The 13,944-nt window shown below is 36.5% G+C and overlaps 1 protein-coding gene across 5 annotated transcripts in view; it reads left to right on the plus strand.

Annotated features, from left to right (window-relative positions):
* Nucleotides 1-13,944, plus strand: part of HOOK3 (hook microtubule tethering protein 3) — a 91,074-nt gene that overhangs the window by 65,432 nt on the left and 11,698 nt on the right. For all 5 annotated transcript variants that reach the window (XM_074855489.1, XM_074855488.1, XM_074855492.1 and 2 more), the window contains 6 exons: nucleotides 750-837; nucleotides 6,346-6,380; nucleotides 7,175-7,257; nucleotides 9,235-9,335; nucleotides 12,406-12,510; nucleotides 12,626-12,697. In XM_074855489.1, coding sequence (XP_074711590.1) covers nucleotides 750-837; nucleotides 6,346-6,380; nucleotides 7,175-7,257; nucleotides 9,235-9,335; nucleotides 12,406-12,510; nucleotides 12,626-12,697 — 484 coding nt within the window. The remainder of the gene's footprint in view (nucleotides 1-749; nucleotides 838-6,345; nucleotides 6,381-7,174; nucleotides 7,258-9,234; nucleotides 9,336-12,405; nucleotides 12,511-12,625; nucleotides 12,698-13,944) is intronic.

Consider the following 13,944-nt stretch of genomic DNA (forward strand, 5'->3'; position numbering starts at 1 on the left):
TGGATTCCCCAATACCAGAAAGACATGATTGTACAGGAGAGCAGCAGAATACTGATAAGGTGACGGATGCTGAAGCATGTGATATGTGGGATAAGACTGACAACTGGGTTTGTTCAGGCCAAAGATGTGGTGGCATAGAGGAGATAATACTGTTATCTACATCTACTTGATGGGAAGGTGTCAAGAAGACAGAGCTGAACTCTTCTCAGAGATTGACAGTGGAAGGACAAGGGACAAGACGCAGTATGGAGTATAAGTCTGAGCTCTATAAGAGAGGCCCAAAGAGATTGTCAGACCTCCATCCTTAAAGGTGTTCAAAGCTGGACTGGACATGGTTCCCAGCAATCTGCTGTAAGTGCACCTGCTTTAAGGAAGAGTTTGGATTTATATAACCTCTGGAGATCCTTTCCAACCTGTAGGTTTATAGGATTCTGTGTCTATGTAAAAGCAGTAGCTCTCACACAGTAAAACTGACTGTTAGAAACTCTTGTTTCGTCTATATAGAAATGATTTCTTAATACATGCATTTATGTTGTCTTGGAAGAGTATCCGAATGTTCTGGATGACTACAGGCTATAATCTCTGGAACAGCTGTATGCTCTAACTACAGTTGTAAATTTTCTGTGAATAAAATACAGTATTGCATCTCTTGTGCAGATGACCTGAAAACATTGGACACTAAGAATCTCAGGCCTCCTCTTGAAGTTGTTTAGTTTTTTCTGAAAAACAAAATACTATCTCTTTCCTAGATTGGTAAATCAGAGACTTCTAGAAGTGCAGTCCCAGGTTGAAGAACTACAAAAATCTTTGCAGGATCAAGGTTCAAAAGCTGAAGATGTAAGTAGAAATGTACATCAAACTTACATTCAAGTAGTTACATTTTTTGAAACTCATATTTTTGTAAAAAAATAAAAATATGCAAATGGAGATTTCTGATAGTTTTCATATTTACTTGTATTGTCTTATCACTCAATTGTGCTTCTCTAAATAGGTTGTAAGATACAGTAAGACATTTGTCTAGGAAAGAAAACCATCCTATGTAGAGAAGGTATCAAATATGTTTTATTTCATTAATTGTGTCTCTTACAATAGTAAACTTAGCATTAAAATTATTTAATTAGAATAGAGTTTTGCAGAGAATTAAGTAAATGTTAATTCTCCATGTCTTAATAAAGTATCTGAAGTTATTTTTGGCTTAGTTTCTTTAATGAAAGTTAAGGCCTTTCCTGACAGTGGAAACTCTGTAATTGTGGATGTAAATGTATCTTGTAATGCAAGAAGCCACTCAGGCCAAAGCTAAAAAAAAAAGTCAAATAATTAGGCTGTCCACATAATACAGCATTTTCTGTTTATGTATGTGGACTTAACTTTATTTTTAATGTAAGAATACACATTGTGGCAGAGTTAGTGTGGAAAACAACTTTCAGTCTTCCACTCAAAAATTGTGTTTGCCATCTCTATATGAGAGAAGAAGCTCTAGAACTTTCTTGAAAGCAGTGATTTGCTGGACTGTACCTGCACAGTGTGTGCTCACAATCTCAGTGAATTGTGTTGATAATTGGCAACAAGTTGTAATGTGTTACTTTCTATTTTTGTGGTTTTAACAGATTTATATAAAACAGTGAAAGTTTTTAGTAGCTGCTTATTTTCACTTAAGAGTGTGTTTAATTTATCTTATCCTTTTAATTTTCAGAATAAACTGTATGAAAGTAAAACACCTAGCCGAGTTCAAATAAGATTATTTTCCTAAATAACTTAGAATGCATTTTGGAATATATTTTAAAACAGGTCCATACTATTATGTGATTCTGAGATATTCTTTATTGTCTTGGTTATTGGACAAAATCAGATTTTTGAGGGTGAACAAGAATGTGAAAAAAATTATTCTTGGATATTAAGTATCATAAATGATCCCTGTCTAATTGAATTCAGCTTTATTTACTGCAATTTTAATCGTGTTCCTTTTTGAGGTTCTGGTTTGGACAGTAATTTAGGATGTGTCTGTAGCTCACTTAAAGGACAGGTTGCAGTCTATGTAGGCATCACCTGGGATGACTCTTTTAACAACAAAGTGCAGCTGTAACAGGCAGCCCTTGTCAAATTAGAGCTGACAAGTTCATGTTGCAGTTTCTGCATTCCTGGCTTCTGTGTAGGTCTGCTCATGCCAGTGGTGATTTATAAGCACTAATCCCATGGCCTGTTTTGCTGAGTTCGGTGTGTAGGATTTAATTTACTCTTCAAGAAGCAAAAGAGAGAATGTAGACTTTTAGAAGTATTGAGACTGCAAGAACCTCTGAAAGTATGGACACCTCATCCAATCTCCCACACAAAGAGCAAACCTCAAAGTTAAACCCAGCTGCTCAAGTAGATGAAAGTTGTGCTGGGACCACCTGAGTTATCCTTAAGATATCCTTAAGAAAGAGTGATTCTTCAGAAGCATAAGAAAAAGGATAAGGAGAGACATGGCATGCAGTTCACTGATGCATCATTTTCAGCATGTTTCTTCTGGTTTTCACTACTTCTGCAATAGTACACTGCAGTTTGTATTTTTGTATACTTACACCGTAAATACACTCAACCCAGAAAACTGAAGTTCCTGTTAGTATTCAGTCTAGAAATGTATGATAGGGCTTGGTTGGTTTTTTTTCAGTTTTGTTGTTTTCAGAGCTGAAGTAATTTTTAGGCTTGCCCAAAAAGTAGTAAAAGCACTATCCTAACCCAGGCAAGCATCATTGGCACTGATACATGCTGCTTGCTGAGGTCTGCATGGGGAAGCAGATTTGATTTTTTATTGAAGTGCAGTGGAGACAGATGTTAGAAAGATGTCAGTGCCATTAGGCCTGTACTAGGCACTGACACATCCTCTTGGGATGCATGATTAGTCCATCCTGGCTGTTCCCCTTGCTAGCCAGGGAAAGGCCTCCCTTATCCCAGTTTTCCCAACTAGTGATTCAACTCAGACATGCCTGGTGTGGTCAGAATAGCACATTTGATTTCTTGTCCTCCAGAATGGAGTGGTCATGTGTAGGGCTGCTCAACAGGTACCTGTAACAGCTTCAACTACATCATTTGCATGCTGCCTTGTCACTCTTGTCATCGTTGTTCTCCCCTTTCTCTGCCTTAATCCCTTTGTATATCAACAACCTGCCTTTAGTTAGTTCTATGCCACTGGACCTAGTTGTGCTAAATCCATACCACACAGGGTGTTTCTCCTACTGTTATATATGCAATCTTGGCCATATATGCTGTTACTGATACAGTTACTAAGTCCTTCTGACTTGACACCTCCCTAAAAGTCCCCAAAACTGTTATCTGTTCGGTTACCTGTGAAGTTCAGCCACTTTGCTGATTTGTTGAAACACTGGAACAGGTTGTCCAGAGAGGTGGTAGGTGCCCCATCACTGGTAACATTCAAGGTCAGGTTGGATGGGGGCTCTGAGCAACCTGATCTAGTCGAAGATGCTACTGTTCATTGCAGGGTGATTGGACTAGATGACCTTTAAAGGTCCCTTCCAACCTAAACTATTCTATGATTCTATGATTACTTGTAGCGTCTGTGAAATCTGACCATCCCTCTTGGCGCTGTTTATAACTTTTGTCATCATCTCACGGTATTACCAGTCTCATCAAGCAATCTTTTCAAGTCATGTGCCAGTTTCCCTCATCCTGTTGTTAGCTTAACCTCAAGATAGACCCTAGCTGTCTGCCTGTGGCCTTAACATGCAGAACAAAACCAAACTTTGTCCTCAAAAAGGGGAAAGACCTGTTCCTTTTGCTTGTTTAATCATTAAGGAATTTTCCAGCAAAAAGTCTTTATTTCTGTAGGTTTTTTGATGTAAAAGAAAAGAGCAATTCAATATTGGGGAGGATACCTATTTTCTAAAACCACACCAGAGTATTTTTTTCTGGTGTTTTGTAAGTGAAACTTGTTAGCAGTGGGGGGAAAAACTAAAACAACAAGTGTGCGTTTGCTGATTTTTACAGTTTGGTTACAGAAATGTTCTTCTATTATGAACAGATAAAACATTTGAATGAAGTTAAATGTAAAACTAGCTCAAAATTAGGTAAAGGTTTTTTTTTTTTTTAAATTGGGATCTTTTAAGAGAGTGGTGTTCATATGAGAGAACAACAATTACAATAATTACTTATTGGGAGCAGAGGATTTGGATATGTGGCTTTGAGGCTAACTGAGCCTTCAAAAAAAAAATATTTGCCCATATTTAGAGTAATTTATTTGCCTTGCTACAAGTATATACAGGATCTTAGGGTGGCTAAAATCACATATTTTACCATTCTTTTTCCTATTCTTGTATCTTGGGTAAACTACTCTGCATAAACTCAGTCCCACTTCTTTTAATTGTGTGTGCTGTTTATCTTTGTTAATTTCTTGCTTGTGAGAACATACAATCTGGTTAGATGGGAGAGGGGTTACTCCCAGAACAGTGCTGGTACTATGCAAATAATATGTAGGAAAATATACCCATGGAATCAATGCTGACAAGTAGTTGTATCTGTTCCAAGCTAAGCCTAAGTGCAATACAAGGATTACAAAAGAAAAGCTGAGTTCAATTTTTATTTTCTTACCTTAGGCAAATGAACACTCCTGCCAACTTTTCCCTTTCTTGTCCAAACCAAGCAGTAGTCCCCTAAATGATCAGACATAAGTGATGGTGCCAGTTCAAATGCTTTGTGACCGAGAAAGATGCATATAAACATTTATTTTTAAAGAAAAGATGGTGTTGCTGCAGTTGTTTAGAGGACTGGAAAAGTAAAAAGCCAGATGGTCAAAACCTGCAGATCCTTAGCTGCTACAAATTTCTGACGCTGAAGTCAGTAGAGTCATGCTGGCTTGTTTTTACATCATCCTCCCCTTTCTTACAGTGCAATAAGGAAATAACAAAAAAGCATGACCCAGGAGTGTGATCAAAGACAATATTTTGAAGTATTTACACTACAACAAACCTAAAAGCTTTTTTTGGGTGCACACAGTAATTGTCTCTGTTGGCCAGGTGTCTTAAACCTTTGTTGGAAGACCACTGGAGAAAAAGCAATGAAGTAACTTTCTTGATTATTTTATCTTACATTTTGATGGTGTTCTGGACCATCAGTCACATACTAGACCTCCAATGTGATTGGTAGTGGACAAACCAAAAAGGCAGTTTCTGATTTATATATTCTACATTGGTCTTGTATTTAATCAGTGTGGCAATAACACAGTTCAGAATCACTCCACAAAAACACATGCATCTCTTAATTTTGCTTCTAGCCCAGTAGACTGTGTATTTTCTCCTGTTTTGTTACTTGTATGATTTTTGTTTTAAAATCACTTTCCAAAATAGCAGTTGCTCTCCTTTGAAATTCTGGTTTAAACACAGCTATTTATAAATGTGCTTCTTTACTATTTTTGTATTTTTGGTTTTAGTGATATGCTTTAGAAAATGTTACAGGATGAAACTGCTGATGAGAACAGAGGAGAAAAATGCACATGCGTGAAAAAGTGCATAGCTTTAACTTTTTCTGTTCATGACTTTCTAAAGTTTCTTCTGTTGGCTGCTGTTTTGCTTTATACTAATGTCATCTCTGTTTCTTGGCATGGGCTTCTGCTCAAGGCTATTGTGAGTATGGCTTTCTATTTACTTAACACTACTTTCAGTTTATAGACATTTATTGGGGTGGTTTGTTTTTTGTTTTTTGGTTTTTTTTTTGAAAGGTACTCACTGTGTATGAAGTGAGTTTAAAATTAAAATAAAATTTACCTGGAAGATTTTATTCAGAGAGCCTATCTAAATGTTATTTAACCAGAAAGTGGAACACTGTAAGTTGTATGATAATTTTTATGTGTCTGTAATCAATAAAGATGAGAAACAGAAAAAGGGTAACATTTCTGCTATACTCCAGTCAGAAACAGTCTATTGCCTCTAGTTTCTATGGGGACAGGAATTTATTCAACTGATTTCCTACATGTCTTCGTGCAGATTACATTGCAGTATTTGTAGGGCAGCTCTTCTAGCTAATTTTGCTGCACTTTCCAATTTCAGGTTACTCTATTAAGTCTAATTACAAAAATACTGAAGAAAATAAAACAACTGGATCTTACTTTTATTGATCTAGTTCCTGGGAAAATATTTATAAAATTATAAAGCACTCTAATTTCAGGAGAGTCACACAGCTATGGAGAGAAGGATTGCTACCACAGAGTATGGCTTTTAAGTTGTGATCTAAAACTGAGTGAAGTAAAAAGTTTGATTTTGGTTAGAATGTCACAATTATATGGTTTAAATAATTTTGAAATTATGTTAAAGCTCCACAATATATTAGAATAAAACATCTAACTTTCTATTTTAGTCAATTCTTCTGAAAAAGAAACTTGAAGAACATCTGTAAGTATTTTGCTTGCCTATTTTGTTTGCCATTTGCAATGATGTGTTTTCCATATGGTAAGGAAGGCAGTCATTAATCATGCATCTGGAAAATATACAACTAAGAGAAATTGGATAACACAGAATGTTTGGGAATCTGCTGTTCAGATACTATTTACATCTCATAGAAAACCTTTGTGAAAGCAGTAAGAGCAATGAAGGAACCATCATTTTGTGGTTGTTGAGAAACTTTGTTTAACATTGTGCAAATCTTTACTCAAGAGGAGTAAGTAACTTTGTTCTGAGGAAAGCATATTAATGTAAACAAAATTAATTTGTTTACTTTTTAGTATACATTGTGACAAAAAGGTAACTTTTTAGAAAGTGTTACCTTTTTGTTCTGCTATTTCTGCACCTCTTTTATTTCCCTAAAACGCAAAGAGCTGTCTGCTTTTTTGACTGGCTTGCAAAAATAAAGTCATTTCTGTTGCCTGTGGGTTTAGCCATTCTTTCTTAGTGTAATCTCAATTACGAGTATTCATTTTGAGCATGCATTGTACAATTAACTGTAAATTCTAAATTGAGTTTATAATTACTGAGAACGAAGCTGACTGTTCTCCATACACCGTAATGTTTTTCAGCTTATTTAACAAATATTTCCACAGTGGCACTGTCATTTGTCCTCGTGCCCCACAGCAAAAATCAATCAATCATAAGATATATCACTATCTGAGGATTTTTTGTATCATTTAAAGTTCATTCAAGCGCAGTAAAAATATTGGGAAAACAATATGTGCTTTTATGGTTTGTAACAGTGAGAAGCTCCATGAAGCTAACAATGAGCTACAGAAGAAACGAGCTATTATAGAAGATTTGGAACCAAGATGCAATAACAGTTGTGAGTTACCCGTGCAGTCCATTCTTTTCTTTGTAAAGTATTTCATGTGCAAGGTCTTTAATTATAATACCTATAGGAGGTGCAAGACAAACAAAATGTACATTTTAAATGGCAGTGGTATGTAAGTTGTTAGTCTCTCTGGAAGCTATGATGACCAAAAAAATTCTTCTAACACTTGAAATGCAGAGGATCACATTTTAGAGGCCACCATAGTGAGAATTTACAATGGTCATAGAAATACCAAGTCACTGTCATACCTGTCATTGAACATCAGTTGTTCAGAACTGTCATGTCTCCTAAGACTCTAGTTTAGGAGATCCTTGCTGCCATCCACTGTCTTATTTTTAACTCACAATATGTATTCCTTCAGTGTGCTTTCAGAACTGTGTTGTAATTTGAGAAAATTTTTTGAAATTGGTCGAAGAATATAGGATATATGTCATATTGCTCAGGTGTTATCCAGAACCCAGCATCCAACTGCTTAGCACATTAATGCTACTTTTTTCCTGAGAAGTATTGAAGGAGGTAGATAGGTTTTTTTCAAGCCTATTTGTTAGAGAACAAGGCAAAAGATTGCAACCAATGGCAGCTTTTCTGGTTTGTGCAATTCTATTCATAAAGAGATGGAGAAGATGAAAATATCAGTTCAGTATTCATTACATACATTCTGTATCCAAAAAGAATTTTCATTTGTGTTGAGCTAGAACTGCAGAATGTTATAAATTCCACATCTTACAAAATGTTAGGACACTTGAAAATGACTTAATGGTCGATGGACTTAATGACTGGCTAATAAACACATAATTCTGTCATAGTTGATAAGCTTCAGTGCGAGTGTAATAGTGGTCTTCTGACTCACTAGCTTCTAAACATTAGGGCATATTGAGGCTTCTGTAGTTTACTGAAATTGCAAGTTGTGTTTTAAAAACCTAGGTCTGATCTTTTCTCTTGGTAAAATAAAAATAGTTGTACCTTCTTCCTTTCTTTCCACACTCAGAAAAGGTGCGTAAATTATTTTTTCAGATTCTTTTAACTATGCTGGATATGGCCAAAATGCTTGGGCGTTATTCAAGAATCATGGCACATTTTGAAAAAATGAATTCTGGCAGTCTTGCAAACCATCTGCTCTTGGTCCTCTTACTGATCAGTGAAAATCTTAGTTGATCCTGTTACCAGCTTAGTGTTTTCTGAGTGCTTAGAGAGAAACTGTAGGAAAAATACAAAAGAATGTTTCAAAATGAGGCCGCAAAACAGATGGACTAAGGGTTGCCAAGTAACTAATGTCCGAGAACCAGACATCAGTGTTATATGCTGTTTGATCCAGGACGATGCAATTGATTTTTTTTTTTTTTTTTTTTCTGAGATCTGAGATGATGTATCAAAGATGTACAAGCAATAGTGCCTTGACATATTCTTGTATCAACACAGGAAAAAGCTGTGTAATGAAATTGTCCTACTGGTTTGTGCTGCTGCTTAAGAAAATGTGGGGGGAAAATTAAATTGACTATATTCAGGCCTTGACTCTGATAAATTGTGTTCAGTGTTGCAGTTTAACAGATTTAAGCAAGAGTTGTGCCTGTGAAGAATTATTCCTCTTAATAGAATAGGAAAACTCATATTTATCTGAGTTACAATACCAAGATATTATGGAATCTGTAATTCATTACTAAACTCAGAATGTGTGTTCAGTAATGGGATTGTTTTATGATTCCATTTCTCTTTATTTTTTCATAATTTAAAAAAAGCAAAATCTGTGTACAAACAACTATCTCATGAGACTATATAGGAGTACATTTTTATAGTGTTTCTGAGATGTTTAGTAATTAAAACTATGGTACCTGCTACATCATGTTCCTTACGTTAGCTTATCTTAACTGAAACAAATTCCAGCTGTGCCTTAAATGTCTGTTGAAAAACATGAAAATAAACATAATATAATTATGTTATTTTCCAATGTGTGCATCTCCTGACATAAAGCACTCAAAATTGAAGAATTACAAGAAGCTTTACGGAAAAAGGAGGAGGAGATGAAGCAAATGGAAGAACGATACAAAAAGTATTTGGAAAAGGCCAAAAGTGTAAGTATATATGTTCCACTTCAATGATTCCTCTCTGACAGACTGTACCACACTACCACACTGTGCAGTGATAAGAATAAAGGAGGTAACTGTATACACACTTGCAAGTAAAAGAGAAGGAAGGCCCAGTCAGATCTTTGTATCTTTGTATCATTACGGTACCTAATACTGATTAATTCTGCAGATTTTGCCCTGGTTTTGTGTCCATGACTGTCCCCTTTTGCTACCTATCCATTAGCCCTTCTGATGCCTCTGTACAAATCTATACTCACTGCTACAGATTTTTGAGTCACCCAGACAAACCTTGTTAAGCACGCTTTCATGTCAGCTGATGACAAGGAGAGGGTGTTAAACCCTTTCTAATGCTGTGATAACCTATTTCTTTGCAGAAGTTCTTTCAGACTTCTGTCTCTGAGTGACAAATGTATATAGATCAGCTGAAGCAGTGCCTGTACTAGGAACGGTGGTATGGAAATAAATCGAAGTAGCTGTGCTGTATTTTAGAATTGGAGAATCACCCATTGTCCTGGTTTCGACCAGGATGGGGTTAACTTTCACTGGAGTATTTCATACCATGTGATGTCATGCCCAGGGATATAGGGGGAGGGTTCTCTCAGGCACTCCAGGATTTCGGTTCGGTCCGGCCCGGGTGCCGCGCTCGGTAGCCACTGCTGCATTTCACCCGTTTCTTTTTGGACTCGCTATTGTTACTGTTTTTCTCTTGTTATATTTAGTAAATTCTTTCTTTTTATTCAACCTGCGAATTATTTTCTTTTTGTCCCTCCCCTATTTTACCAGAGGGCGGGGGGGGGGGGGGAGGGAGGTGAACGGCCGGCCACGTGGCGTCTGGCTGCCGGCTGAGTTCAAACCTCAACACCCATCTAAACCAATTCAAGGGAAGGAAGGTCTGCGAGCAAAAGTACTCTTTAATTGATATTTGTGCTGGGACTTTTGGGCACTTCTGCATAGTTATCATGAAGAGTTCTACCTCTTTGTACACACAAATATAGCTTAGTAACACCAAGTACAGGCACAGTTGGACCAACAAACTCTGGTTTTATCAGTTTGGCAGAGAGGGAAAAGGAAGTTTGGAGTTCTTTCCTTCCCAGGTGGCTGGATCTGTTTGTGTATGTTTCTGAGTGGTGTAGACTTCTTGTGGTGCTCAGTCAGTAATGTCTTGTCTTACCTGGAACAGATAATTTGATATACTTTTTTATAAATACAGCTTTAACCTACTTCAGATTTCATCAGGTCCTAATTGCTCACATAAATTGCTTATTCTTTTTGAGCGACTCAGAATTTACAGGCAGAGGTAATTACACATGTGCCAGAGCCATCTTTACCAATTTAAATTTGGTTTTGCTTTCTTTGTTCATCTTTTGCCCCTGATTTCTATTAATGTTCTGGTTTAGCTAACTGGTTTAGAAACTGTTTTTATATGAACTGTTTTGTTGATGCTTTTTCCAAGTAAAGTGCTCTTTTTAACTGAACAACCTTTGAGAGCTGTTACATTTCTCTGACATTCAGCATTCTCTTTGCCTCTACTGTTTAATATATGCTTCTGTCAAGAAGGTGGCTAATATTTAAGTATGCTATTGAAGATGTGGGTATACTACCAGCTTTGAAATGGCAATACTGTGATTTCAGTCATTGTCCCATTTCTTCTCTTACTATACATTGATATTTTATTTGAGTTTCTTAAAAGCATACCTGTGTCTTTGTTCATCTGGTCATGGTAGTATCAAGATCTTTGCTACCACTGCGTCTCATTAAATTGCAATGTGCAAGTAGGTTTCTAATTTGACAAAACTTTATGCTTCCTTCCTTTACTTCTGTGTAGTTTCCTCAGTGACTTCTTGTGAGATGTTTCAAGAGTCTTCAGGAAATTGAAACAAATCTCTTTTCTTGTTTTTTTGGGGTTTTTTTACATCTTATGTTGCTGACTGTGTCTCAGAGTATTCCAGTGAATGACAAAGTCACAATAAGGTTTATTTGTATCTACTGGGTTACTATAGGGTGTTTTATGCAACAGTAACATTAATTATTTTAGTTACATTAGCTTTTTCTGATCTTCTTAATCAATTTTCAGTATTTTTTTTTTTTTTTGGTGAAGACAAGTCCAATCATTTCAGCCTTCCACTATAGAAACTATATCCAGGTCTAATGTGTATTTTCTTAGAAACATAGTACACTTTTATGAATCTTCCTTCATGAGTACCATTCAATAAAAATTACTTACTAGAATTTAAAGCATTGTTTTATTTCAGCATCTGGAGACAATTCTGAAATGGGAGAAAAAAATCAAAAGATGTGAAGTCTCTTTCTATATACCCAGAGGTTGTTGAGGTATTTTCTATTAAAGGCTTAGGAATCTAGGCATTTTGCTGTATGTGTTCTTGGTTTAGCTCTGTGTTTGCTAGCAGTCATGCTACCTGTGGTGGATGCCACAAACATAACCAGGTGTCCCTTTGGCTTATTAGTAACATAATGATCCTGCATGTGTCACAGAATGCTTCTTGGCTTAACAGAGCTATGTAGAAATGACAGCACCTAGTACCTTAGGTAGGTAAATTATAACATCTTTCCATAAGGACCAAAGCAGTCCTTCCTCAAGCATGAGGAATTGACAGGTATGTAAACCCTAGCTATAGAGAAACCTTTGAGAAAATGTTTCTACCACTGTGGCCCCAGGGTAGTGAAGCTAGGGGTAGGAACTGCATATGTGAGTCTGGGTTACTAAACCTCTTAGATGTCACTTTTTCCTATCAGTAGTTTTGTTTCACAGTCCTGTAAAAGGGAGCCCAGTTCAGATGTTCTAACGTATCACAGCTGATATTCAGAGTCAGAGCCTCTGTCATGCTGGCTGTCAAGATTGTTTTACAGGAATCAGCCTCTTAAAACTGCACATCACTCTGTTTCACATTTTGGAGTGTCCTTTCTTATCACTGAGATGTTTTAATTCACTTATTTCTTAACCTGACTTAAAAGGTTGTAATTCCTTGATGTCTTTCCCTTCAATTAGATTGCTTTAGCATGATTTAATTAAAAACAAACTGGTTTTCTCTTACAGGTCATCCGCACCTTAGATCCTAAGCAGAACCAGGGTGCAGCTCCTGAGATTCAGGCTCTGAAAAATCAGTTGCAGGAGCGGGACAGAATGTTTCATTCACTGGAGGTAGTAATCATGTTTCCTGGTAGATGCTTATTTCCTCATTGTTTTTTAAGTATAGACTAATACTTTTATTATACTTTGGTTTTAAATGTATGTTTTTTTGATGCTTGTTTTATAGAAAGAATACGAAAAAACAAAAAGTCAAAGAGAAATGGAGGAGAAATTTATTGTTAGTGCCTGGTACAATATGGTAAGAATCTCCCAAACTTTTGATTTAAAAAAAAAAGAAACTATTAATGTTAGGTGGTTTTCAGTGGTTTATAACAGTATTTATTCATGTACATTTTTTTGTTTGTTTGAAAAGCATTTTCCAACACACAGACAAAAAACCAAATGCTTTTTAATAATTTTACTTTATCACTATATAAGAGTATGTTCCTATTATAACCTTGGGGTAAATGAAAAAGAACATGTTCATTATTTTCAAGTTTTAAAACCAGAAATGGAACTTTCTAGAGGGAAGGATACCTCAGATTACTGTTTTGTAATTCCAGCCCTTCAGTTATACTGATTTACAGTGCTCAAATTTACTTTCTTTTTTGATTCTCCACTCTCCAGTCTTCCAGTCATTTCTAATGAGGGGTCACAAGAAAAATAGTACAGCTTACTTGCTGCAGTAAGCACTCTGAGAAATGACCCCTTTAACTTGGGTGCAAGTTTAGCCCCATGCAACGGGTGAGCACAGGGGTAAGACTGTCACTTAAATGATTCAAACCATAAGGACATGATCTGTGCAGCCTTACAGCTTTTGTTGGGCCTGTATGCCAGGAGATTTTTCACGTTTGTCAAATGTGTTCAAGACTTCTCTTTGGCAGAGTGTGGCTGCATTGAAACTGCTCTTCAGATAGAAAGAATCCCTGACCTGTGTAACATTCATGTTTCATTCTGCTTCATCATAGAGTTCAAAATTAATCTTTTTTGTTTCCCCTTGGAAGAGTTTCCTTCTTGCTGTTCTATGTTCTTATCATGTCCATGAATAGTAAGCCAAAAATGGTACTTAAGCAGGATGTTTGAATCCTTTAAATATTGAAGGTATTTTCAAGCAGTTAGTGTAGCATTAGTAGCAGTAGTCCCACTGACAAGCAGGAGACAAGCCTGAGCTAAGAGCTGTGGTTCAATAGCCTGTCATGAACGCTAAGATGAGCACTGATAGCTTTGTGTCTTTCTCTAATTTGCCTCTGCTTTTATACACAACTACACAGTCCATCACAGCTTCCCTCATTTCCTCCTTGCATTTACTCCCGCTGAAAATGTACTTTCTCTCAAGATCTTCTCCTGCCATGTGAGCTGGTATTTTCACAGAGGATGACAATACTTTATTTTCACAAGAAAAGTACTCTTCTATCTCAGCATGCTGAAGGGCGGCCAGGGTGGGTAGGGGAAACACTTTTAAAAAGACTTGTCCAGTTACTATGTGTTTATGTGGAGAAGTGTATG

Source organism: Strix uralensis, chromosome Z, assembly GCF_047716275.1.
Source record: "Strix uralensis isolate ZFMK-TIS-50842 chromosome Z, bStrUra1, whole genome shotgun sequence".
NCBI classification, from domain to species: domain Eukaryota; kingdom Metazoa; phylum Chordata; class Aves; order Strigiformes; family Strigidae; genus Strix; species Strix uralensis.